General features: G+C 42.5%; 2 protein-coding genes across 3 annotated transcripts in view; one reads left to right on the top strand and one right to left on the bottom strand.

Annotated features, from left to right (window-relative positions):
* COL4A2 (collagen type IV alpha 2 chain) overlaps window positions 1-20,561 on the top strand; it is a 146,272-nt gene extending 125,711 nt beyond the window's left edge. For both annotated transcript variants that reach the window (XM_074815315.1, XM_074815316.1), the window contains 19 exons: window positions 287-448; window positions 1,032-1,202; window positions 2,353-2,496; window positions 3,625-3,750; window positions 4,104-4,285; window positions 5,755-5,818; window positions 6,207-6,281; window positions 6,888-6,995; window positions 7,940-8,047; window positions 9,331-9,402; window positions 9,803-9,928; window positions 11,311-11,427; window positions 13,018-13,179; window positions 13,314-13,412; window positions 14,125-14,271; window positions 14,867-14,983; window positions 15,821-16,012; window positions 16,329-16,615; window positions 18,897-20,561. In XM_074815315.1, coding sequence (XP_074671416.1) covers window positions 287-448; window positions 1,032-1,202; window positions 2,353-2,496; window positions 3,625-3,750; window positions 4,104-4,285; window positions 5,755-5,818; window positions 6,207-6,281; window positions 6,888-6,995; window positions 7,940-8,047; window positions 9,331-9,402; window positions 9,803-9,928; window positions 11,311-11,427; window positions 13,018-13,179; window positions 13,314-13,412; window positions 14,125-14,271; window positions 14,867-14,983; window positions 15,821-16,012; window positions 16,329-16,615; window positions 18,897-19,151 — 2,714 coding nt within the window. In that variant the 3' untranslated portion in view covers window positions 19,152-20,561. The remainder of the gene's footprint in view (window positions 1-286; window positions 449-1,031; window positions 1,203-2,352; window positions 2,497-3,624; window positions 3,751-4,103; window positions 4,286-5,754; window positions 5,819-6,206; window positions 6,282-6,887; window positions 6,996-7,939; window positions 8,048-9,330; window positions 9,403-9,802; window positions 9,929-11,310; window positions 11,428-13,017; window positions 13,180-13,313; window positions 13,413-14,124; window positions 14,272-14,866; window positions 14,984-15,820; window positions 16,013-16,328; window positions 16,616-18,896) is intronic.
* Window positions 20,562-26,552: 5,991 nt separating this feature from the next.
* Window positions 26,553-27,873, bottom strand: part of RAB20 (RAB20, member RAS oncogene family) — a 28,244-nt gene continuing 26,923 nt past the window's right edge. The window contains exon 2 of the mRNA XM_074815314.1: window positions 26,553-27,619. Within this exon, the coding sequence (XP_074671415.1) occupies window positions 27,099-27,619 (521 nt within the window). The 3' untranslated portion in view covers window positions 26,553-27,098. The remainder of the gene's footprint in view (window positions 27,620-27,873) is intronic.

Below are 27,873 nucleotides of genomic sequence, written 5' to 3'. Positions count from 1 at the left end.
GTTTAAAAGTGAAAGAGGCCTGCTCCGTCTATATCCACCTGGTGCCAAATTGTTTCCATTCATTTGAAAGAGCCAGTCAACCTTTCTGATGCAAATATTGAGATCAGTACTGGTAATGTCAATTATTTTAAAACTAATGAGCAGTCTTTTAATTTGCTTTTCCTGTTCTCACTGAATTTTCAGGGGAAGAACATACCCTGAGAGACTACTGCATACGCAGAAGTGATACGTAATAATCAGCTCGCTAGACATTTATGCTCTCTAATGCATGATTATGGTATTTTAGGAGCGGATGGTAACCCAGGTCTGCCAGGACCCAAAGGAGATCCAGGGCCTCAAGGTCTCCCTGGTTTGATGGGATTGCCAGGAACACCAGGAACGCGTGGATTCCCAGGGCCACCAGGAAACCCTGGGCCAGATGGTGGGCCTGGCTCTCAGGGACCTGTTGGTAAGGAGTTATTGCTGTCCTGTGTCACTCCTCCTGCCAGTTCTCTGTGGCAGGGCAACTGTATGGTTTCCACAGTGGAAAGTTAAGCTTGGGGTGGTGGCACATGCTGTACTTTAATTCCCAGCCAGGGAAATAGTGCAGACACTGTGATTACAAATTGTGCTGGTATCACAGGTAGGAAGTAGAGGTGATGATGGTCCTCACTGGCAGAGCTGCTGCTTCTCCTTCTGTAGCCACCTACCAAGCCAGATCAGAGCTTGCTGCTGGCAGACTGGGAGAAGAGAGCTACCAAATGGAAGGAGTCTTATGGAAAAGGGGCTTAATTCTTGAATTAGAGAGGAGGGGAAGGTCCTGTTGGGAGTGGGTACAGAACCAAGCTGGTAGCGAGACTGGCTTATATTAATGAGCTGCTTTGTCTTTATAATAATTTCTGCAGTATTTTGTTGAAAAACATCATCATTTTCCCTCCATCAACATGAAGCTGGTAGGATAGCAGTTTTCTCCCTCTTGAGCTACCTTGTATGAAATCATCATGTATGGCCAACTGCTTTTTAATCTCCATGTTCACATGTTCACACGGCAGGTCCACCTGGTGCTAGGGGAGAAGATGGTGAGCAAGGTTTTCCAGGCCCCGTGGGCCTGAAAGGTCTGTCTGGTGACAAAGGTGAAACAGGTTACCCGGGATTACAAGGTATACCTGGCGTGACTGGTCCCCCTGGCATAAGCGGAATGGATGGCTTTCCAGGAGATAAAGGTGAGCTCTGGACTGCTGCTTTGAAAAAATTAATGTTGCTTAAAGCTGTTCTGTGCTGAGATGAACAGTACACATTCTCTGCTGGACTACCTGTGTTTAAAACAGAAGAATTAGGGTCATGTGCCTCATATATTCCAAAATCACTGTCTCTTTTCCCCTGTGTTGTGCCTGGCAAAATGCTAGCTGTGACATACAGCTCTATTTAGAAGGGCAATGGTTGTTTTATTTCTCCTTTTAAAAAATATACAGTATTTACTCTTTTCTCTCTCCAAGTCTTTCCCTTGTCCCAGTCCCACTGGTTCTCAGTGAAATTAAAGAGATGTTTCCCCAAACTTTAAAGTTTCCCCAAAACTTTAAAGTTTTTTAAAGCTGGCAGTTATGTACTGAGCAATGCCAGACACAAGACCTCAATGTTGACTTTTACCAGGATCTAATCTTACGTATAGAGAAGGTGAGATTCTCACTCGCCAGCCATGAAAATGCTATGTATAATGCAAGTTGTCTATATCACAGAAGCGGTTTCAACAGGATTCAACTCCATGTGAAGCCAAGTTAAACGCAACACAGGAGTGCATGCATAAAAACACATGTTGCAATTTCATCAGTTGGAGAAATAGGACTTTTTTCCTAGGACAACTCTGGAGTACTAATCAGCTCTCATTTTGGAAGAATGAAAATCTCTTTGTTAGCATGACCCATGTAAAACAGCATCTTCTTGTTTAGAAAAGAGGAGTGTAGGAGTTTTTGGTAAGAGAGGGCCAGCCAGTCCTAGACCCCTGATTTGTATCTCTACATGTAGAAGAACAGGCTGACTAAAAACCTTGAGTGGAGCTAGGTACCTTTCTCTAGCTTCTCTGTAGGAGAGGCATTGAACTGATTTTTCAGAAGAAGACACTAAGTTCTGGTGATCTCCACATCTCCTTTTGGCCAGTTGAGGCAGTTCAGTGTACCCCTGCTCTTCTTTACCTCTCAGAGAGTTTGTGTGCCTGATGTAGAGCTGCAGATTGCCCTAGACACCAAGGAACCCCAAAATAGGTACTGCTGCACTGAACTTTTCATACCGTTTTAGTCATGCATTACTGACTCACATTTACTTAATTTGCAGAAATCTGGGTGACATAACAGTTCTCTTCCCCTTCTTTCTTTAAAGGCTCAAAAGGTTCACATGGCATTGATGGTTTCAAAGGCATGACAGGCCTAAAAGGCAGACCAGGCATCAAGGGAATCAAAGGAGAATTTGGCCTGTTTGGAGCTCGGGGCGATAAAGGCTCACAGGGCGCACGTGGCTTTAAAGGTATTTACTTATGGGTGATATCAGTGTGTTTGCATTTCACATCTGGAGAACTATTTTACAAGGACACAAAGTCAAAGAAGACACATTTTTTCACATGGTAAATTTAGCTCAGACGTTCTTCCACCTATTTCACACATGGGCCTCTGGCTGACGGGCCTGGATTTTAGGCTCAGGGAAAGGTTATTTCTTTGTGAATCTTTACACGTTTAAGGTTAGAGACAGACATCTCATTATTCACCAGAGCCTCTTCCCAGGAAACATAAAGTGTCTGGGGGAAAAGATTCAGATTTTGCTCCAGTTGCACTGTAAAGGCACTGAAATATTCAGAAAACCAGGCAATTAAGTGGTTAAAAGTCAGAAACATCAGCTGATACCATTGCCAGTGAAGTGAAAACTGTAATTCAGTCCTCTTTTCTTTGCACACAATTATCTTTAAATAATCACTTTACTACAAGGCCACTTTAAAACCAGTCTGCAAAACAGTGGTCCCAGTAATTCAGAGGAGGTCTGAGCAAAAGACAAGTGTGAAAACAGCCCCTGCAAAAAAAATCACAAATATACTTCTTGGTGAAGAAGTATAAGACAGTGCACAATCATAGGAGACAAGTCTGGGTTGCTGGCCTGTCTGCATCCCACAAAGAACTAAAGACAGTCATACAGTCTATTTGGGTCCTTTCTTCGGGATATTATTTACTGATGTCACCAGTAACCTTCAAATCAATAAGAGGAAAAAAATAACTGGCAACAAATCCAAACTTTCTATTTCTCTCCGGGCTTGACTGAGAGTTTCCCTTCACTACTTTTCTGTGCTTTCTCCAGTGTGCTTTTTGTGTTTTTTATAAACACATGATACCTAACTGATCTGCTGAGAGGTAATTTCTCTATCACAGAGGAGTCTGGGTCCAGCTCCCCAGGACTGTATGTACAAAAGTTTAACTCAGTTTTCATGTTTTCTTATGCTTGACTGTTCAGCTGACATAGGTAACTTTTTATGCAAGTGGATTTTTCCAAAGCTTGTGCAAGATTATCTATTAATCCCTTTTTGCTAAATTCACTCTTCTGTTCAGTTTTTCCAACACAGTGCCTCTGACTAGCTTTTTGAACATGGTTGGGTTCTTTACCCTTTAGGTGACCGTGGGGACCAAGGCCCCCCAGGAGAACCCCCAAAACTCAAGCCCAGCATGATGATGGAAGTTAAAGGTGAAAAAGGAGATGTTGGAGAAAGGGGCACGAAGGGATTCTTTGGCTTAAAAGGTCAGTGGTCACAGCGAAACAAAGCAAGTACATTCAGGACTATCAATCGGTGGTTTTTCTCAATTACCATATTAAATATTGCCTGCTTATTGTACCACTGCACTGCAGCCCCTCCAGCATAGTCTCTGACAGCAAAAGCTGAGCTCCAGCTGCATTTCACGGAGCCACCCCTGAGGAAAGCTTTGCGGGATTATGTCACATGTGTGTGCTGCCTTTTTGTACTAGCGCATCATGGTGCCATGTTTCAAGAAAGCCACTAGCAGGAAAACTTCTTACACACAAGAAACTGCATGTCAGCCTTCCCAGCTTTAATAGTTTAAGTCTTCTTTATTTTTCTTCTTCCCTGCCTGCAGGTAGCAAGGGAATGCCAGGCATTCCCGGAAAGATAGGAACTCCAGGGTCCCCTGGGCATCCCAGCTATGTGGCTGGTGTGAAAGGGGATGTCGGCGCAAAAGGACTGACAGGTCTGAAAGGGTATCCTGGTCCAGCTGGCTCTCCTGGCATCAGAGGCTTCCCTGGCAGCACAGGAGGCAGGGTGAGTTTGTGCCCATGAGGGAATAAGGATGTCCTTGTGCTGGCATGCAGCTTCTCTAGGGAGTGGCATTCACCCCTTGAAATTGTGCTGAACAGCTACAGTGCAAAGATAAAAATGCAATAAAAATTGAATAAATAGATCAAATATTTTTCCTTGATCCCTCCAGTGTTCATTAAGCAAAGTCCTTTCTTTTCTTGTTGGGAGACATCCAAATTTCATGCGCCAGCTTTTCGCCAATGACGACTCTGACAGTTCCTTCTAGGTCCTTGGTCCTGTTACCATAGCTGTTGGTAAAAATTATTCTCAATGCTGAGCTTACTCTTCCCTTTCTCCCAGGACTGATGGTACCACTGCCAAAAATTACTCACTGTCACTCATCTAACAGTAAAAGAGTCTAAGAATCTCAAATCCTAGAGGGTAATTCACTGTGCTTTACTTTGGCTACAAAATAAGTTACACTGAAAGAAATAAACTCTTACAAAAGGCCTGACAGTAGACTCACAGGCATCATTTATTTAGGGCAGCTGAAAGCTACTTTCCTTCTCAGGTAGCTTTGCCTTCAGATTTCAGTAGGACTTTTTTCTAACCAAGGACTGCAGGACTATCATGGTTTAACCCCATCTGGCAACTAAGCACCATACAGCTGCTTGCTCACTCCCCCCCACCTCCAGCAGGATGAGGGGAAGAGAATTGGAGGGGTAAAAGTGAGAAAACTCATGGGTTGAGATAAGAACAGTTTAATCACTGAAATAATAATAATAATGTTATCGTAACAATAACAATAATAATATTAATATATTGCAATGAAAATAACAGAGAGAAATAAAACCCAAGAAAGACAAGTGATGACAATGAAAACAATTGCTCACCACCAACTGACTGATGCCCAGCCAGTCCCTGAGCAGCGGACCCCCAGCCAACCTTCACCCTAGCTTATTGCTGAGCATGACATCATGTGGTGTGGAATATCCCTTTGGTCAGTTGGGGTCAGCTGCCCCGGCTGTGTCCCATCCCAACGTTTTGTGCACCCCCAGCCTGCTCGCTGTGGGGTGGGGTGAGGCAGAAGAGGCCTTGATGCTGTGTAAGCACTGCTCAGCAATAACTGAAATATCCCTGAATTACCAACATTGTTTCCAGCACAAAACCAAAATATAGCCCCATACTAGCTACTATGAAGAAAATTAACTCTACCCCAGCCAAAACCAGCACAAAGACTCTCTACTTTAGATACGTAATAGGATTTTCTCAATTTCAAACTTAAGTCTTTGAAAACATAATTTGTCCCTTGGTTTATACTGGTTTGGTTTAACTGGTTTCAGCCAAATGACTCTATAAATTATAAAGTACTACGGAAACTCAAAAATGGTAAATTTAATAGCCTTTTTTCAATATTTCCAAATGGTTCTGCTTGAAAGGTTGAAAAAATCCTCATCCTCATTAACCGATACCTGTTTTCAATCATATGATAGGGAGAAAAGGGTACTCCAGGAATTTCTGGCCATTTTGGTACTCCCGGCTCACATGGTGAAATAGGTGAGTTTGCTCTCCTATCTAAGCGTTCTTTGTATTCATTACCCATCAAATGCTCAACATTAAGTTCTGAAGAGTCTTAGGGCGTTTTCAGTCTTAAAGAGTCTTCATACAGTCTTACAGAATGATACTGTAGATGTGGGAGACTGTGAAACGGTTAATAATGTTAATTTCATGCAACATGTACTGTCCATAGATAAATCTGTCCATGGCAGGGAGGGTGGCTGTTCTAGAGACTTTATGTTTATCTTTCTTTAACTTATTCCTCTTTCATTCTAGGAAGATAACTACTGAATTTCGCCTCGGAAGGAAGTTGCAATTCCTTCAAAACAACAAGAAATACTGTTTAAATTAAAGCCTTACCACTTGTGTTTATTTTTGCTTGAAACAGGTGAGCAGGGAGATACTATAAACTTACCAGGAATGCCAGGCCTTAAAGGAGAAGTTGGTGTGCCAGGCTTAACAGGTATTAATTTCACAGTTGCTCTGGATGTATTATTTTTCACATACTAAAGTCCACAGAGGAAGGAAGGAGGAGCTTACCATGGGCTTTTGATGGCTGTTGAATCTGTGCTCTCATGACAGCTCCTAAGAGGTTCATTGAAAGGAGTATGTGCCATGTTTACCTCTTCAACTGAAAGTACAGTTATAGCAGTAAACATCACTCAGATGCAACTGCAGTAAACATTTCTATATATTTTTTTGCCATTGTTGACAAAAGGAGCAATATCAGGCCGTGATTATGGAAGATGGGATAGCAGAATCAGGTCAATTTTGGATTATGTTTGTTAGGTAATGTATTAAAATTTCCCTGCACATGCAGAACACTTGAATGTCAGTGTCATATTCCACATAATTTGAGGAGTACTTTTAAAAACAAATTTAATGATGGTTTGGCCAGCATGTTGTAGACAACTATTCATTTTCCCCGATTATGCAGGCACCCTGATGAGAAGAATGTCTTTGTGTGGCAAGACCAGGACCCATTCAGTAGCCAACTTCACATTATTCTTGTTAGCTTAGGGTCGTATAGAGATTATTAAAAGAGTATACTGTTTTTGTGGTTTTCCAGGCACAAGAGGAGGCTCAGGACAAAAAGGTGAAGGCGGTGATCCTGGTTTCCCTGGCATTGAAGGCCTCAAGGGCACGCAGGGTGTCCCTGGCTCTCTGGGACAGGAAGGTAAAATGTTCTTGAAAGAATAAAGCTGTTTCAGAAGAGAAAGGAAAAAAAAAGCTCTTTTCCCTCAAAAGAAAGTCGTTAAGATTTTTAATATGTTGATCATTCTGTAAGTTAGTAAAGAGCAGTGAAAATGATGTGGAACTCATGGTAGGACATACTAAGGGGAAATTTCAAAAGTGTAACTGCTTCATACCAGTTTTAACATTTTTGTAGTGATCATGTGTCCAGTCGAAGTGTTGTATTGCTGGCATACTCGGGTATGCTAATGCTGTCTCAATACTCAAGGAAATGGGCTTTTCAGTGCTCTTTTCTGCCATAAATGAAGTTGATATCCCCCAGGACCCAGTTACTTAGAAGCCTTTGAGCTGGGCTCATTGGCCGACAAGAGTACTGGGAAACCGAAGTCAGGTTCAACTCTGGCTGGAACATAAACTTGGGGCTTAAGAACAGGTATTATTGCAGGAGGATCATGAAAATGCTCTTTCAGAACAGTTGCTCCACGTTTCTCATATAATTACAGGGCTTAGAAAGTCCAGCCAAGACTGGAGCAGTTTCAGTAGGTACCTCACTGGGAAACAGTCCTTGTCCAATCAGCTTTCCAGTCAGAAAGGCAAACAGATGCAGCAGAAGGGGAAACTGAGGTGCACATAAATGAAATAATTAAGTAATAATAAGTAATCATTTTAATAGGAGGAACCCACTGTATATCTGAGGTTGTCAGAAGCCTGAAGTTCGTAATATATCGTTCTGTTACACGTTGCCTCTCCTACCTTTGCTCTCTTTCATTTTCTTCCACTTGGATGAGCTGTGCAGCGTCATACAATGACATTAGGAAGGGAAAGCCTTCATTTTGCTACCTGGGAGAATGAAGGTAGCACAGGTCCATGTTTTGGGCTATTGGTTTTAAGGACACTCATGAGCAATGATTCATCATTGTCATGCAGGTTTGCCAGGACTGGTCGGCCCCCCAGGGCAGCAAGGAAGCCCTGGGACACCTGGATTTCAAGGTGAAAAGGGAACTCCCGGATGGCCTGGCTTACCAGGACAAGCAGGTATTCATACAGCTTCAGCTATTCAGTCCTTTCAGTGTGAGCACTTGCTATTGTTCTTTTGAGGTGAAGAAGAAGAGAAGGGGGCTTTTCACAGCTCAGAGTGGCAGAGTTCCCTCTAGTAAACATTTATTCCTCCTAAAGTCTAGGTGCATTAACAAAGACCCATGTGGTTGCTTTCTAATTTATGGCTTCTGAAGGACTGGTGTCTACTGAGCTCACTTCAACTACTGATGACCTTTCTCAACCAGGAATGCAGTTTTCAGGAAACGTTTTAATTTTTCAGGACTGCTGGGAAGAAAAAAAACAAAAAAAATATTTTAAATGCAGCAAGAGTAGTGATATACAGTATTAAAATATTATAATGTGGCATTAGATAGCAAACAATATCGTTGTCCTACAGCATCATCAAAAACTGTGAACTGATCCAATGTCTGGTTTTAAGGATGAATGACTTATGGCTCAGACAGAATTCTACTATCAAAATACAGGTGATAATTTAAAATGAAGCTGTTTGTATCACAGGATACATCTCATTGGTTGCCACCTCATTCCTTAATATATTAAATAAGCAGATATTTTTTTCTACAGTACAGCCAGAAACTGCCCTGCTTTTAGTAAGATTCATCTATCTTAATCTGCATCGAATCTAAACTAATATGGTTAGGAAGGCTGCTTTTAAGGACAGTGAAGAGACAGACAGACATTTATTTTTGTGAAGGTTGAATTGTCCTCCAGAGCTCTGGCTATTGATTAGAGATACCTGTCTAGCTTTAACATCATGCTTAACACTTTGACAGGTACAAATAGATGGGATAAATTTTACCTGTAACAGCAGCAGCAGAAGCTGTTAGACATTTTGTTAGGGTTTGGTTGGGTTTTTTTTAAGACACAGAGAGAATTTCTCCTGAAGAGATCTTCATGATAATCACATTTACAGCCTACAATTATGCCATAATTGTATTGGTTTGAGGATTTTGGAAAACTATATTGTTGTTAACAAAATTGTGGCAGCAAGACTGGTACTAAGGGCATGCTACTGGACAGATCAGAGATATTTTAAAAGAAATCTTGTAGTGAGTTTATTGGATAATAACAAAATTTGCCAATCACAAAACCATGGTGTGGTGTATTTCATAATAAGCTTATTGTAATGAATTAATTTGCATATAATACACAAGGATTTAACACGGAATAGTACTTGTTCAAGCATTTGAATTTTATGCCTAGCAATATATACACTCACAGATACTATTGTGGTAATCATGAATGTAATTTTAAAACAGGCTTGCCTGGCTTAAGAGGAATCAGTGGACTGCATGGTTTACCAGGCACTAAGGGCTTACCAGGATCACCAGGTAAGTGAGACTCTTATTCTGCCTGTTCGTAGGCACCACGTTCTGTTGACTGCAAGTTTGGTCAGTCAGATCTTTGCAGTGTGACTTTCTTAACTGTGTCATCCAAAGCCCAATGTGGAATTTGCTTTGTTATTGTGGGCTCTGGCAAACAACTTCATACGCTATGTGCTGCCACACACATAGATTAGAACACAACTTCAGATCATTATTTCTTTCCTCTTATAAATTTAAAGACTCAAAGCCTCTTTTTCCCATTATGAGCAATTTTTTGAATGAGCCATTACAGACTCATGTATTTAGTAAATCCACATGCTCTATACATATACATTAGCATGCTGATACGTTGTTACACACAGAAACATTTCAGCTTTTGTCTTAATTTTGAACAACTCCACAACAGGTCCAGATGGTTATGGCTCTGCAGGTTTCCCAGGTGCAGTAGGTGACAAAGGGGAAGCGGGAGAGCCGAGCAGAGTGGAAGGCAGCCGAGGACCTCCGGGTCAGAAGGGAGACAGAGGTGTTCCAGGTTTGTATTCCAGAGAATGGAATCTACTTACTATTTGTTTCAGCCGTGGGTATTATAGACATCACAAAATGCAGTATAGTGTAAACAGCTGTATAGGAGAGCTCCCGATGTGGGGAAGGTCACTGTTCGGAGTTTGTGCTGCAGCTCAGCCAGCCCTTGCTCAGAAACAGCGATGTGATTTGCCCAATGCTGGACAAGGCAGCCCACCAACTTCTTGTAGCACCCACTGAGCTCAGCACACTGCAGATGCCAGAGCTGTCAGCTCCCAAAATATTTTTAATGAGGCTCCAGTTACACAAATGCTATGGCTTTTCTTTCTTTTTGTTGCAAATCCATCAACATTTAACTTTCTCCTGAAAGCCTCACTGTCCATCAGTGTGTGATTGTCCCATTGATCCCTCCTGAGCTCTGTTCCCACACACAGTGCTTTACTGGTACCATCACCCCTGTGCAATGTAAGTGTACAGCCTTCAGCCCAAACCTACCTTGTTGTAGAAGGCTGTGCTTATCTCAGTATGGTTCACCACCAGTTCTTCTTCCATCAGGGAGCCACTAGACTCATGTTATGGATGAATCAACTAATTACAGGGGGTTTCTGGAAAGTTTTCCAACATTTTGGCTCTGAAAGGATTAAGGACTGGCATAGATATAAAACCTTACTGCCTTTGCCTACTTGGTTCAATGGCTCATTCCTACTCTTTTGTGTTACACTATGTTGTTACTCATTATGTAACATATGCTGTGCCATCTCAAACACCATTCAGAGATGTATTATCAAGCCCTGGAAGAAACAGCTATTTCATTTATTCATGTTTGTCAGAATTAAATATTATTAATTTTTTTTTAAATGAATAAACAAAAGGGGGGTTGTGGCTTTCTGACAACTTGAATCTACTTAAAAGAATAATCTGTCATTGTTGGGCCAGATTTTTGACCATTTAACACTTTCCATCTATAGAGAACTTCTTGGATTCAAACTTTTGGTTTTAAGTGATCCCAGAAAACCTTACATGTCTGTGACCCCTGACTCCACAGGACAAAGAAGAACAAAGCTGCTTTCTTGTCTGCTCCAATATACCTAGGATATTTTGAGTACTTCCTATCTTGAAATAATATTTTACCTAGCAGGCACAAGATTATTAGCATTCCACACAGTGAGATGTAATTAGCTATCCAGAGAGCTTTGGCACAGAACTAGTATTTGGTTCTTTTAAGAAAAATCTCCACAACATCATATGAAAAAATAAAACAAAAATCAGTGGGAACTGCAGGTGTTTTCCATTTTGAAAATCCCATTCTTTTTACTTAGTCTAAGGTGAGTCCTTATAATTGTAATTGTTCATTTTCCTTGCAGTACTGAGTATTTCTTCTCTTCCTTTCAGGAGTCCAAGGACCCTTTGGCATTCCTGGGCAGGAAGGATTTCCAGGGCCACCTGGGATTTCAAATATATCAGGATATCCTGGTGATAAAGGCTCCCCAGGTCTAGATGGAGTGCCAGGTAAGTCCTGCCTTGTTCCCCTCAGACAACAATAAAAGATTAAGTACAAGGTTGTGCCCTCAGACAACAATAGAAGATTCAGTACTGGGTTAGAAACAGCAGTCATTGTTATTTCTGTCTTGATTCAGTAAAATATCCCTTTTAAATACAACACTAAAGTGCATGAATAATTGTTGGACAGAACTAATGATACATAAGATAATCGGGACAGACCTCTTGAAAGCGAAAGGCAGTTCCTCCAGGTTGTCCTGATGGAAGGGTTTGATTTTTCATGCAAATAACAGATTTAATCATCCAGAATTCTCTTAACAACTTTCAGAAGCATTATGCTAATTTACTACTTTAAAATCTGAGGTCCGTGGCAGACTTGTAAGTCTAAGGAATATTTTCTTAATCATTTACAAAATTTTCCTATGTGAAATTACCAAGAAAACTAAGTTACATTGGGAAGCATTCGCTCTTCTCTCTAAAAGTTCGTGCTATGAGCCTGCCTTTCTCACACATATGAAAGAGACACTGTTTGTCTCTCTGTATTTAGCGACTGATATACCTATCTGTTGCATACTGGACTGCACAATCATTTCAAACTGTAGTGCCACTGTGAAGAGCTTGTATCAGAAGTTGCAGGTGTCCCACTATCATCTTTATATGATGCATGGAAACTTTTATATAAACTCAGCAAAAGCTTACAATGGGCAAACCAGCTGAAAACCACCAAAATACCTAGGTTTCCAAATGGAAACAGAACATTAGTTAGCCTAACTCTGCATACTGATCCCCACTCCCCAGGCAGTCGTTGGATTAAAAAATAAAAGTAGAAGCAGTCAGGAGAGTGGGAACAGGAATACCATCTCCCAGCCAGAATGGTGAGACAGGCATGACTCACTCTTTGCCACATGCATCTTGCCTTCATATCCACATGTGATCCAACTTCAACAGGCAGCACAAGAGCTGCTCCACTCAAAACCCTAGTTATTAAGTCCCTCTCTCCTCAGAAACAAGGTGCAAATGTCTTCTTAGGCAGCAGAGGTAACTGAAGAGAAACCTGCCAGGTTTAGCTTCAGGCAATATGTAGTTCTGGAAAAAGAAGCTGTTCCCATAATTCCCAAGACAGCATGAAGTAGTTACTTGTATCCAGATGTTCAACTGAAGCACTAAGATACACGGAACAGTAAGTCCTTGGCTTATTTACCACCTGGCACTGAGTCAGGTACTCGCTGCTCTCTGATTTCTCTCTGGTTACTTGGGGAATTTAGGATGAAGCAGAGAGGCACCCTGTGAAGTGAGGCATTTGCTGGGGAAGGCTGTATCTCAGCAGGCACCCCACTTCTGCTGAAATCTTGCTTGAGATGACACTGTCCTTTGTGGGAGCTTCATGCTCTAATTCCTCAGCCACCGCAGCAGAAGGGTATGCCAGCCTGAGAGCAGGAGCAGGAGTGCCAGCTACGGCTATTGGGGAGCTAAGCATTAGCTCCCCACTTCAATTAAGGAAATAAAACCAGATGAGATACAATTAGATAGTACTGTTATTTTCCCCTGTGCCCAGGTCTTAACTATAAATAGATTACAACCTGTATGTGCTCTAAACAGGCTATCCAGGACTACAGGGGCAGCCTGGAATACCGGCTCCACCAGGAAGCAAAGGAGAGAGTGGACAAACAGGTGTGACTGGACAAATTGGCCCAAAAGGAAGTAGAGGTGATCCCGGCTCAGCAGGGAGGCCTGGCGTTCCCGGGTACTCTGGACCAAAAGGTAAGAATGGAAAATGGTGCTCTTGGCCAGAGGCCGGGGAACCTCCTGTGCTACAGCAGCTTTAATAACATGACTTTTGCACTCACTTGATCTGTGTTGAAATGCAATAATGCCACCTGTCATTTGCATTAAAGGTCGTAAGGGTGAACAAGGTGTCATCGGCTTTATGGGCACAGTAGGATTTCCAGGTGATTTGGGACCTGTCGGACCCAAGGGAGATAGAGGAGTAACTGGTGAGTAAGTGCAGTCGGATGCATGACTCCTTTCTAAACTACTCATTTTGCAGCTCCGCAGAACTGATCTAACTGGTCCTGCTTTGAGCAGGACATTGGGCTAGGTGACCTTCAGCGTTCTCTCTAACCTGCATGACTCTCTGTGACCCCTGGCAAATTCCAGTGGACGGATGCCTGAATTTAACATGGGTAGTCAACTTTTTGCCTTTACAAATTTATTTTGTATGAGGTGCTAACTCCAAAATCAGAGCCGTTTTTGCAGTTAAAAAAAAAGAAAAAAATCCTGATCTAAACTAATCCTGTAGAGTAGACATACTGGATATTTAGAAATACCTTTAAAATCCTTCTCTCCATCTATACCATCATGTATTTGTGTCTCCCGAAGACCACCAAAAGATGGTGCTGCACCTCAGAGAGCTGTTGGTTGGTTGGGGGGAACTTCCCAGCTTCCTGTGTCATAAATGAGGGAGCAGTAGCATCATTCATTTCCTTCTTATCTGTGTGCTGTCCAAGAGAAGACAATCCCCATACTCACACACATTCCCCCAATATAATAAATATAGCTGCTATAGCCAAGGTGGTGAGTTGCAGACCACAGTCCCTCTCTCACATATGCAGCCAAGTAACAGCAACATACCTGCGGATGAAAGCACATTAAGGAAAACATAGGGGTTTTTTTAATCAAACTATCTCATCTTGCTTCTAATCACAGGCTTTCAGGGCCCTCCAGGCTCTCCTGGGCTGCCCCCTCTTCCTCCAAGGCTGGTTGCTCAGCAAGGCTCACCAGGTCCCCGTGGAAATACAGGACCTCAAGGAAGCCCAGGAGATGTGGGACCTCAGGGTCCACCAGGTGATCCAGGTAGGAATCGCACACTCAGAGTGAAAGCTCAGTTCCCCTTAGAGTGAGGCCACCAGAGCACTGCTTTGGCTCTCTTCTACTTTAAATTCTGTGAGAAAGGAGAGTCAAATTTTGGTCTTTCAAAGCTAGGGCTTGGCTTTCCTCCTCCTCCTAGCATTCGGAACATAAGCAAAACAGGAGAAAACTTCCAACAACTCACAGAGCTGAAGCAACATCAGATATGGATCTCACTTAAATGAAGACTGAACATCTTTGGTGGAAATGTGCACATCCTTGTGGGCGTACTAAGCAACCCAGGGAATGTCACATTAGTGGACCCAGTGCAGTGCACCTCTTGCTGCTAGCCTCATCAGAGATGCATGGTGGTAGCAAGAGTGAAAGATTAGGGCTGTGGGGCTCATGTAGGTCCCAACCACCTCTTCCGATGAAGTCAGCGCTCTTTGCCTGAACAAGAATCATAGGATCTTGCCTTTAGTGTAAAGCTGTAAACCTGGCAGATAGGACCAAACATATGCAAGTAGAGCACATGTTAACAAAGCGTGTAGCATGTTGATATCTCAGCAGTCACTGTGCTTATAACTGTTGTTGGTGCAAGGTTTCAGAGGCTCACCCGGAGAGCCAGGACTCCAGGGCAGGGGTGGCATTCCAGCTCCTCCCGGCTCCAGAGGTGAACAAGGAGCAACAGGGTTTCAGGGTCCGGTGGGATTTGAAGGTAAGAGGTATCACACAGCACTTCTTCCCTCTTTCCAGTTCCACTGCCATAAATTGTTCTGTAGTAACTACATGACTGGATGGGGAGGAGGGGAGGAGAAAGCTACTCACAGCTTTTTAACAAGGGACAACTAACAACTTTTAACAGTTATCTTAAAGCGGTATTTTCAGAAAAAGTTTTGATAGATGTAGACATCAGTCCACTCATGTGAGTGAGTTTGGTTTGATCTGAGTGTATTTTATATTGGTTTTCTCTTAAGCATTTCAGCCTAGTGTTTTACTAACAGTTACATTCATGGAAATTAATGGTTGGGTAGGTGATATTTGGACAGGTGATGTTTAAGGGAACATATTTGTAAAAGAAATATCTGTGTCCTTATCCAATCAAGGAGCAGAACGATTACTCTCTTAATTAGCTAAGTACACAGAGAAAAAGGTATTTGCAGAGCATAGTTTAACCATATGAAGCAAATGCAAATAATTAAAAAACCACTGGATAATCTTGGACTAAGAAACTGTTTTAAAGGAAAAATCTGCTCATCTGTATTGTACAAAGTATGCTCAAATTCATCAGAACTTTATACGTGACTTTCCCTGGCTCTGAGAGTGAAATACATCATCTTAGAAACCAAGGAGCCTGATCCAGCACCAATCTACTTCAAAGGCAACTGCTATAATCCCAGAACTACAGCTCTTTTAACAATAATTTACCATAAGAAGAGGCATCATGCAATTAAGCTTTGTTCATCAGCAGCTTAGCTGTAATATCAGATACCATCAGAGCATTTGTGGGACCGCAAACTAAGTTGTATTATTTCTTTTCCCACCTTCTTCCAAGGCCAGCCAGGCCGCCCTGGTAGCCCTGGGCTGCCAGGCATGCCGGGTCGCAGCGTTAGCATGGGCTACCTGCTGGTGAAGCACAGCCAGTCCGATCAAGAGCCAATGTGCCCAGTTGGCATGAACAAACTCTGGAGTGGATACAGCCTACTGTACTTTGAAGGACAAGAGAAAGCACACAACCAGGATCTAGGTATGTGCAGGTATTGCTGGCAGCAGCCTCAATTCCATCTCTCTGGCCAAAAAGAACAAAAACAAAAAAATAAATAGAACTTAGAGAAAGCTGGGACTTTTGCAAACAGGCTTAGGAAACACCAAAATGAGAAGATAAAAACTGTATGTCTGCACAGAGTGCCCCGAGAGGGCTCCTGCAAGTCATTGGTGTTGATCAAGGGGACCGCAGGGTTTTACTGACATGTGCTTGGGAAGGAGCAGGAAACTGAAAACATGCATTGTCTTCTGTGAGAATGATTGCTATAATTTCTTTCTGCTTTCTTCTCTTTTAACAGGGTTGGCTGGCTCATGTTTGGCTCGTTTTAGTACTATGCCATTCCTCTACTGTAACCCTGGGGATATTTGTTATTACGCAAATCGAAATGATAAATCCTACTGGCTCTCCACTACAGCACCTCTTCCAATGATGCCTGTGGCAGAAGAAGACATTAGGCCATATATCAGTCGCTGCTCAGTTTGCGAGGCCCCAGCTGTGGCAATTGCTGTCCATAGCCAAGAAGCTTCTATTCCTCACTGCCCTGAAGGCTGGCGCAGTTTGTGGATCGGATATTCCTTCCTTATGGTATTTGTTCTCCCATGTCACATTTTGTGTGGCACTGGGTTTTAAGTTTGTCTTAGATACTAGGCAGGCTGCTCTGTTTTAGAGCCAGCAGCACCAAAACCATGCATCATACTGGGGAACCAGGGAACCACAAAACTAGTTTCTAGGAAGCAGAAGAGGAGAAACAAAAAATGTCTGTGAATTGCAGAGAAAATTGCCTCTTGTCAGAATAGCATCTGGAGACCTTACTTTATGTACAAAATAGTACTTCAGAGCAGAACACAGGGAGAACTGTGGATTAGCAAATAAAATTGCACTGAGGTGCGACAGTAGCCTTACACAGCTAAAGATTGGGAGTTTAAAAATGTTTTGAGAGGGCAAGGCAAATTTTTGACCAGCCCTATGTTTGACCTTTCTTTTGCTTCTATAAAAAGCCCTGATAGCAATCTCATAGTTACTTCACAAGAATGCCAAGGATTAATTAAATGTTTGCAAAGCCCTTTGTAAACACTGAGCATTGTTAAGAGCGAAGTTGTCACCTTAGCAAGAACTTTTTGCAGGACAAAGTCTGCCAGCACCAAGGAACACACAGTGAGAAGAGTTCACACTTTCCCAGCTAGGGTTCAGAGCAAATGAGGTGCTTGGTGTACACATTTTTGCTTCTTAGGCAACTATGGAAGAAGTACAGGACACTTGTAGTTCTCTCGGAGTACATATTGTTTTACTTCCTTGGCCTAAATTTGTCACCTCCTTCCTCTGTGTAAGGTACAGTCATGAAGGGAGTCATCATGGACTGCTGCCCAAACAGCCGTGGAAGTCAGGAAGATTGCATGTAGCAAGGGCACCCCACTATCATGCATCCTATAAAGGCAGAAGAATAAAAGGCCATGGCCAGTACAAGAAGAGAGAGAGGCATAGAGTTGGAGCTTATACACTGAGTGTAGGAATGCCAGTGCTCCTCCTGAGGTTGTCAAGCAGGTCTGCTCCCAAGCCAGGGCTCAAATAACACGTGCAGTTTTTACTAACTGCTTCCCAGCTCCAACTGCAAAGGCCTCAAAGCTGTAATAGTTTATGCTGCTTATTACCAACTTTGTTCTTGTAGAGGGATGCTAGAACGGTTTTGCTCCTGAACTTCATAGTTTAGCAAATCTTGCAAATTTGTAAGACAGCTGGTGGGCTGCAGCTTTGGGGTTTGGGTGGGAGGTTTTGGGGGCAGGGAGATGTTGTTTTGTTATTTTTTTTAAAAAAACAACTATCTAAACCTCAGCAACATGTAACATCAGCCAGAGATCGGAGTCCTTTACTCTGTTAAACTGTTAAAAGGTGGCCACTTCTGTTACTCATTTATACGACCACAGTGGGCCTCTTGCAGCATAAACCAAGCCAGTTACAGCTTCACTTTTATAGTATGGTGTTTATTAAAACAGGCAGGCAAACATACTCGATGTGCCCAGACTTCTCCCTACATTTACAAAACTATTTAGCAACTTTATTTTCCAGCTGCTTTCTTCTATATTGCAAATTTCTTCAGTTTTTAACAAAAACAGCTTCGCTTAAAAATGAAGCTATACAGTTCCTAAAGGGACAGAGGAAATGCCTGTTTTGTCAGCAGTGCCTTTGATGGAAGAAATGTAACATTGATTGTTATCACAGTATACATCAAAGGTAACAGTGGAGTGGTGTAAAGATGCATGATTTTGGTGTAATTTGCTGTCCAAGAATATGCCATAGAGGGAACTAGTTATTCATATAGAAGCTAATTTTGATTCCACAGTGCTTCTCATATGTGATGCAGAGTAAGACAGACTTCATAATTGGGGAAATTCAAGTTAGATATATGGTGGAAAGTTTTTCTCAGTGAGGGTAATCAAACAGAGGAACAGGTTACCCAGAGAGTTTGTGGAATCTCCATCCTTGGAGTTATTAACAACGTGACAGTGCCCTGGAGCAACCGAGGGCAACTTTGGAGTTGGCCCAGCTTTGAGCAGGGGACTGGCTGATGTGACCTCCAGAGGCCCCTTCCCAACCAAATTGATTCTCCAATTCTCAGACTTCCAACAGTGAAAGTCTTAACTATAGAAAAGATGTTTATCAGAAGAGTTTAAAGTGGCATCAACATATGAGCTAGCTCCTAAAGAACAGCCAAACTGTTAAGCCTTACATAGTTGCAGGACTAGCTGACTCTGCTCTGGAGATAAGAATTAGGAGCAATTCTAGTAGTTTTTCTCTTTTCACATGTTTAAGTTTTTGACAGCACTGTCTGAGGTTGTACTCTGAACGCTGCCCTCCTTGTCTCGTTTAGCACACTGCTGCTGGTGATGAAGGTGGAGGACAGTCGCTGGTTTCTCCTGGGAGCTGCCTGGAAGATTTCAGAGCAACTCCTTTCATCGAATGCAATGGCGCGCGCGGAACCTGTCACTACTTTGCAAATAAATACAGCTTCTGGCTCACTACGATCGACCAGCCCTTCCAAAGCAAGCCCTCAGCAGATACACTCAAGGCAGGACTCATCCGAAGCCATATCAGCAGATGTCAAGTCTGTATGAAAAATTTATAGAAGTCTTCCACAGTATAAGGAACCTGCTTATCATGTAGTTCTTATACAGCGGAACCTTCTATGATGGTTAGATATTTGAATAAATCATGTTGGTGCTTTTTTAACTTATTACCTCAGAAGCTGAATGGAAAGTTAATTTTTAAAAATGTCTGTAAAAGCAAATTAAGTGTAACACAAATTAAGTCTAACACACAAATCTAGTGTTGTGTTCTACTATATAGTATATATACATTTTTTGCTAGACTAACGTTATGTCATTTGCCAACTGATACAAATACTTGCAGCTTTAAAACACCAAAAAAACTTCAATAATAAATGGTTACCTTGGTCAGACACCCACTACATTTACTTTAAGAGAATATATGTATCTTTTCTATTTACTGTATTTGTCACAACAGTAAACACTAACAGCTACAGTTCTGTAAATTAACACAGGGTGATCAAAGTGCTGAAAATATACTCTGGGAAGTGCTTATGTCCAGCATTGAAACCTAACTTTGATTTTAGTATTTTATGCTTGGGCATTTCAAACACACCCAAAACAATCACCTTTTTATTGTATTTGGTTTTTTTCAAGCCTCACCATGCTTTAGCACTTAACTACTGGCAATAGCAGAGAAGCCCACAGGCCTCCCAAAAATAGTGACCACAAAATGAAAGTCTTCCTATTTTGATTAGGAGACTATTTTACCAGCTTGATGATTTTTTTCTAGATGTACCCCTGGCCAAAGGATCATTTACAAAGGTCTCTTGCTCCACTGTGTTGCACTGCCCACACAGCAGTGGCACAGGGTGGTTTTTGCATTGCAGCTTTTCCCCTCTGAAACCGAGCCACTCATCACAGATTTTAACTGCATACTGTTGGAGCAGCTATCACACATAGAGTGAGTTTTGGAGGAGAGCATATTGCTCAATGCCACATGATCTTCAAACACAGAACTTCCAGACCTGCCAGTTGTCTGTCTGAAGGCATGCTGTCCTGGCAGCTGGGGACGTATGACAATGGGATTACCACCATCGCAACTTACACACAGCCATCCTTGCAAAACCAAAGGGAAAGGAAGCAAGGCATTTATTTGGCGCTATTTTTCTCATAGAGAACCAGGTTATTGCATGCCAGGCTTGATAAATGGACAGAATGGCCAGCTCTTTCCTTCTGTAGAAAGAAGCAATTTAGCCCAAAGTTGTCCCTCACCACTGCAAGAGAGGGAGGAAAAAAATGGATCAGCTGCAAATTTCCTATTTGCATAGTCTGATTATATACCCGAATGCTTAAAACTGAAATCAGATTTTTATAGCAATGACAGCTGATTTTTCAACAGTTCACCTCTCCTGCTTCAGATGCTTCTTGGCTTTTGTAATTATATTCCAACCTCTCTGTATCATAAATAAACCCCTTTTTTTTCTACACCTCTATTTGTTGATGATTTCCATTTTGTAAACAGTGTTTTTTCTATACAATGCATATGGACTGCTCTGTTGAATTACTTTTTTTGCACCTAAGGAGTTAGAAAAGCACTACCAGAAATCTCCTTCCACTGAAATTCAAACTCTTCAACCAGGAATACACTTGTTTATTTCATGGCACTTAAAAAGATCCAAAAACTGCTTGCTTAGCTGAACTACTGAAATAGTATTACATCTGTTGTTAGAAGAATTTAAGCCAATAAATTGCAATGTTGCAGATTAAAGCAATGTATTATTCATGCTCTACAATGTTCAGGAAACCAACATTAACCAAACTTGACAACTGTTACCTCTGCGAAAAATATGAAGTGTAAATTAAGTTAAAGTTCTTAGCTAGCATAGTCTAACCTAGATTAGTTGTACATATAACCAGATATATCCGTAAACAGAGAAATTACCTGAGCTTGAAATGAGCTCTCTGGCCATGCTATAGCTCTGAAAGGCAGCCCCCAAACTACTCACACTAGTATTTGTTTCAGCTAATTAAAATACTTAGAATTGAAAACATGGCAGTCAACATGAGCCAAATCTATTCCACATTTGCTAGTTCTTTTAAATTACACATGACAGTAACAAACACCCAAGAATCAGCAACTTACTTCTTGCAGGTCATGGGATGATCACACAGTTATCACTTGTGATTTTTACAGCATGCAACTCTGGCACTGCAGCACATTCAGTGGTTTAAGAGAATTCAAGTGGAGGTTACACAAAAAATCTGTAAAAAGCAATTATGTCGACAACAACAGCAAAGTATTTGGATTTTCATGGCTAATACATTACATAATCTTCCTAAGTAGCTAATTTTTTTTGCATGTAAAACTTCAGCAGATAGGTCTTCCTCTGGGTGTTGCTTTGCCTCTTAATTTTCTCTGACTCACATAAGCTGTTCTTAACAAGTTTGTTCAGCACGGTATCAACACGGCATTCAGTTGAACGCACAGGCATGGTGCAGGAAAAAAACAAACCAAGCACAAAACCCCATGAGGTGCCAAGCAGACTTGAACTTCTGTACTTTCTTTGAGTACATCATGTGCTTCAGGTCTGTGTACTCATACCCGTGTTTCTCCAAAGCCTGCGTAATCACTGTTTGAGAGGGGGAAGGAGCTTGTGCATGCAAATGTGGAATACTTGCAGCAGCCAGAGGATTTCACCTGGTGAGCTAACCCAAAGCAAGCATGGAATGGAACTGACTTACTCAAACTGCCCCTGAGCTGCAAGCTTACCTCCTCTCCTATAAAGAAAGGCTGAGAGACTTGAGATTTTTCAGCCTGGAGAAGAGAAGGCTCCAGGGAGACCTTTCTGCAGCATTTCAATATATAAAGGGGGGATTATAAGAAAGACTGAGAGAGACCTTTTACCAAGGCCTCTAGTGACAGGACAAGGGGCAGTGGTTTTAAACTGAAAGAGGGTAGATTTAGATGGGGCAGGAGGACATTTGTTACGATGAGGGTGGTGAGACACTGGAACAGGTTGCCCAGAGAAGTTGTGGATGCCACATCCCTGAAAGCATTCAAGGCCAGGTTGGACGAGGCTTTGAGGAGCCTGATCTAGTTGAAGATGTCCCTGCCCATGGCAGGGGGGTTGGAACTAGGTGATCTTTAAAGGTCCCTTCCAACCCAAACCATTCCATGATTCTGTGATCCCAGAACCCACTTCCAAGAAGTTAAAAAGGTTTTATACAGGAAAAACTCAGCTACAGCAAAACAAAACATTCTTTTTACTGGACTATAGTGCTCTAGCCTAGGATGTAAAAAACACAAGTATTTTGCCTGGGTTTTACCAAGTCAAATCTTTTGCTTCAAAGCATGCTGTTTGCTTCCTACACTTTCCTGTTTGAAAACATGTTGGAAGTATAACATGCTGCTTAGCCTGGAGAAGGTAAATGACAATATATTCCCCTTCTGTAGGTAATACCGCATCAGTATATCAGCACAAATACAGTGAAGTCAATATAGAGACATCAGCTGACACCAATTATTTCCTCAGAGGGTATCAACCAGATCAGCTGAGTTTGTTCACACCCTATGTGATGGGGCTTGTCCACATGTGCCAGAAACAGAAAATTAGCAAATGACAAGCCATAAACATGACCCCACAACAGAAGGCATCAGATTGCTGCCAGAAGGGAGGCTGGGGAGGGGTGGGGGGGGCACTGCTGATGTGCTGATGGCAGCCCAGTGCAGTCAGCAGCAGCCCCTGTAACTGCGTAGGGACCAGCAGCATCCTCAGGGATGGCTACCTGTGCCCACCAAGGGTGAGCAGGGGCCCAGCCTCGCAGCTGTTGGGGACCAGGCACACATGGGTGCAAGACATGCTGGACAAGGGGAACAAGTAACATCACTGCACTCCATAACACACGAGCAGAGAAGTAAAAACAGGCAGTGGTGCTTCCCACCACAACATGGGCAAGGGCATAACTAAGCCAAAGCGGTGGCTCAGCAGCTCTGCCTGCCCATAGGCACCCAACGGGTTCAGGCTCCTTTTGTGGCCCTCAGGAGACTCGAAGCCACCTTGGGGTTGTTAGGGGCCAATGGCAACCTCAGTCTTGCACCACCAGCACCTGCGAGGGGCAGGAAGCAGGATGGGGCTTCCCAACCAGGCCGGCACAGATCCTCATCTACTCACCCTGCCATCCCTCCCTCGCCCTCAGGTCACAGCCTGGCCCAGCCATCACCTTGGGCACAGGCAGGCCTGTAGGTCACATTCACCCAGCATGGCCAAAAATAACATCTCTTTTATTTCACTGTTCAAACACTTCACATAATCCTGACAAACGTAATGGGGAGAAAGAGGAGGAAAATAAATACTTGTAAAATGAGGTTCCTCTCCCAGGCAAAGCAGGCAGACACCTGGGTCCCCACTTTCACCCACCATCACTAGCCCTGGCAGGGAGGGGTTCCACCTGGCTCCCACAGCACAGCCACAACCAGCCCAGCTCCAGGCTGCACTCCGGGGTTAGTAATGGGGAAAGAAACCTCAAAGTAATGGAGGAAAACACTTGCTTGCAGCCGGTGGGATGCAGAAGAGCTGGCACGGAACAGGCACATGGCACAGCCACTGTTAATGCAAGACCTAGCGCTGGCCCAGCTTGACTAGCGGCCCAGCCTACAGCTGCTATGCTGAAAGTACATCGGCTGCTAGGCTGTGAGAGGCTATCAAGGCAACAGGAGTTAGAACAAGTGTGCATCAGCACAGTTCCTGTGCTGCCAGTCCCCACCATGCAGCTTCGCTGCTCCTCCCCACCAATAAGCCAAGCTGAATTGTTCCAGTAAAACTGGGGGGCTGAGGGGACAAAAAAAATGCCTTTAGCAGTGCTGGGATATCAGGATACACCTGCAGAAGCAGCAGGGAAATTAATTCATGTTAGGACACTTAATAAGCACAAGAGCAGGCCATATTGTATATGCTGTTAAAAAAACAAACCACAACAAAACACTCCCAGCACCACTAAACAGAAAAAAAAATCTGTGCAATTTCAATGTTGAGGGTTGAACTGGGTTCACTAATAATGCTTGCAGACGTGCAGGATTGCTTGCAACCATGTATAGGCACTGCTGCAGCAGATAGAGCATCAACACTGGGTTGTAAAAATAGAGGTCAGCTACAACAGAGTTTAAATTACTAGTTAAATTTAAAAAAAAAAAAAATCCTACATCAAATTCCAGAAACCTTCAAGTTTTGCTTGAAGGTGCAATGTGACTTCAGAAAGTAATAAAGAAATGGGGCTAGCATGCACATTGAGCGATCTGGATCTGCTCCTGATCTCTTATCAATAGCTCCTGTGTATTACTCAGCCTCCCAGGTGATGCTGTGCAACCCCATGATCTCTCCCGGGCTGGCCAGAGTGACAGAATTTCACAGAATCATCCAGGTTGGAAAGGACCTTGAAGATCATCTAGTCCAACTGTTAACCTAACACTGACAGTTCCCAACTACACCATATCCCTAAGTGCTATGTCAACCCGCCTCTTGAACACCTCCAGGGATGGGGACTCCACCACCTCCCTGGGCAGTCCATTCCAACGCCTAACAATCCATCATAACCCAGTCATTTCTCAAGGCACAATAGCCAGTGACGCTAAAAAGCCATGAATATCATGCTAGACAAGTGTAGCCCTAAGGGCAAAAGTCCAGCATGCAAGATAGGTTCCCGTGTCAGCTCCTTCAGTGAAAACACCAAAGTTGGAGCTTTGGGAAAGACTGTAAGAATTTAAGATCTCACAGGACTCAAATGCTGGTGCAACTGAATTGCAAGTATTTATACCTTAAGAAGTGTTAGATGGTAAATTTACAAATATTTTTCCTGTTCTGTACCTTCTAGGTGTACATATTCCAAAAGCCTGACCTTGCAACCAGTGCATGCTGCAGGTTCGGTTGTCAACAAATGCAGCAAAGCCAATGGTGGACCTCTCACAGATGTGTTGGCAGATTGCTTTGGTCACAAACAAGACTGAGCTTGTAGCCTGTTTCTCTCTTCCCAGTCCCAAAGGAAGACTAGACATTGGCCTTGGAACTTTGTCAATAGCTAGAAGCTTTTTAATAGTATACAGTTTTAAATACCACAGAGCAGGTGCAGTTAAGTCTGACAGACTGGCACGTGTTAAACTGCAAACCCTCAGCAAATCCAAAAGATGACAACCCTTAATAGGGCGTGTAGCAATAGGGACAAGGGGTAATGGGTTTAAGCTAAAAGAGGGTAGATGCTAACTAGATACAAGGAAGAAGTTTTTTTACCATGAGGGTGGTGAAACACTGGAACAGGTTGCCCAGAGACATGGTAGATGCCCCCTCCCTGGGAACATTCAAGGCCAGGTTGGACAGGGCTCTGAGCAACCTGATCTAGTTGAAGATGTCCCTGCTTATTGCAGGGAGGTTGGAGTAGATGACCTTTAAAGGTCCCTTCCAACCCAAACTATTCTATGATTCAATGATTAAATGTTCTCTCAAGCCATTCTTCCTCAGTACACATGTACTGTGCATAAACTTGAAAGCAGAAAATAAAGCTATTATTCTGCAGCAAGTTGCTCAAGAGGACATACTTTTGAAAGAAAAAAGTTTTAAATATACTTAATAATAATTTGATTAATTATTCATTTAGAAATTGTTTCTCTATGTACTAAACAACTATGGTTTGGGTGGGACAGAGAAAGGCAATGACAAAGTGTAAGAACAACCAACCTTTTAGTTTTAGAAATTTATGTCAGAAACATCCATAGGAAGATGAAGGAGATCCCACACAACAATTTGAAGAACTGGAAATATGTGAGCTGCATCTTTGCACTTTTTTGTTTTGCTTTTGGGAGGGTTGGGGGGGGGGGGGGGGGGGGGGCATTTGTTTTGTTTTTAAACTAGCAGTTCTTCACTTTGGTTACAGTGTCAGTACAAGCTCCTGGGTCACTGCATGCATTCTTTGTAGCCCAGAGGGTTGGGAAACTCAGTATTGAGAATTAGCCTCTCCTTTTTACTGCAGTCAGGAGAGAAACCACATACCTCATTAGTGCTCCTTCATGTGCCTTTCTACTCCACAAAAGGCAGTTTCTCTTTCCTTCCTCCTGCATTAGCCAGTTTCACATCAGAAAACACCAGTCCTCACTTCCCTGCAGGTAGATGGCAATGTCATGCATAGCTGCTAAAAATCAAAGCTGCAGCTTTGTCTGGGCACAACTAAGGAGGAGTTGGAAGGGAGACAGAACACAGGTGTTCAACACCATGGTATCCTATAGGCACCATAAAGAGGTCTACAAAATGCAGACAAAATAGAAAACTGCTTCCTTCCAAAAAAAACCGTTTGCTATCCACATTAAAAAGAATTACAAGAGAAAAATGAAAGAAAAGACTTCCTCCTACAACTTGCAATTAGAGCAGCAAGAGATGTGCTGCATGAAAGCCCACTATGGAAGGAGAATTCACATTAATAAGTCTCCAAATGAATAGCATGTATCCACAGTGATTTTAATAGTTCAGCTTCTGAATCTTACACTGTCATATCTGACATAAAAAGATCGTAATTGATTTATTAGCTACAAATATAAATTATACCTGGATTATTTTTTTTCTTAAGAATAAAAAAGTACTGTGTTCAATCTTCCAAAGTCAGAATCTCAAGGGGAAAGATGATAATCATATGAAAGCTGTCAAGAGTACACAAACAGATCATTTACATGCAACATGAAATGGTGAGTCATTAAAAATCAGACTCTTTCAAAACTGTTCAAATGATTGTCACTACCAATTGTACTAACACACCATTTGTCTTCAAAGTCAACGTCTTCCTCCATAATTTCACTCACATTCCCGTTTTCATACACAGAGCTTCCCAAAAACCTTTAATGGTCAAGAGATTTGGTTTTTTTCACATACACCATTTTAGTCTATTTATTCTTTGCCTTTTCCTTTCTGGTGAACTGCAAGCACTTGCTACTTCTCAGTTTGCTGGAGCAAACAATCTCTCCCCTTTTCTTATGTCATGTTAATGGTTCAGGCACAACAACCAGATTTTGTCCTTTTTGCTGGCTTGTAGTCTGTAATATCTACAGTTTGCGGTGGCCCCTCAGCTTTCTGCCGTACAATTATTGGAACCACCATCTCAAACACAGTTTCAAAGAGGTAGTCCACCTTGTATCCTGTTTTTGCACTCGTCTCAAAGCACATTTTCTCAGCTGCTGGAACATCCTTCTCATCTAGCATTTTATATTTCACTATCTTTTTATAGAGCGCAATCGCATCCTCTGCACGGACTTGTTTTCGCACCTTCGAGCTACAGCTGGCAACAGACTTCTCAGGTCTATTTTCATCCGGTGGTAAAGCACAGTCATCAGTGAGGTCAACTTTATTTCCAACAATAGCAAAAATGCAGTCAGCACTCGCACTGTCCGTCAGTGCCAAGAATCTTTCTTCCAGCTCTGTCAGGCTTTGGAGGCTGTTCACATCATACGTGAGGATCACAGCAGCTGCTCCTCTGCAGTACATAGACCCGAGGCCATGAAACTGCTCCCGTCCTGGCAAAGGTTTAAACAAAACAAAAAGTTAGTGTGCTGGAAGCTACATTATTAACTGAGTAAAAGTTTAAGGAATTTTAAGCCAATTTCAAAAGTTTGGATGGAGCAGTGAAGGTAAAAATGTGTTATTGTAGCATTTTCAGTTTTTTCCTTCTGCTTTTCCTTAAGAGTGCAACAGTGCCACAGAACAGCTCAGCTCACCGCTTGCTTAATTTCAGAGCAGGGAATCTGTAAAATCAAGTGAGCAAACAGGT

This window comes from Strix aluco, chromosome 2 (assembly GCF_031877795.1).
Source record: "Strix aluco isolate bStrAlu1 chromosome 2, bStrAlu1.hap1, whole genome shotgun sequence".
Lineage (NCBI taxonomy): Eukaryota > Metazoa > Chordata > Aves > Strigiformes > Strigidae > Strix > Strix aluco.
This window is presented reverse-complemented; position numbering and strand designations above follow the sequence as displayed.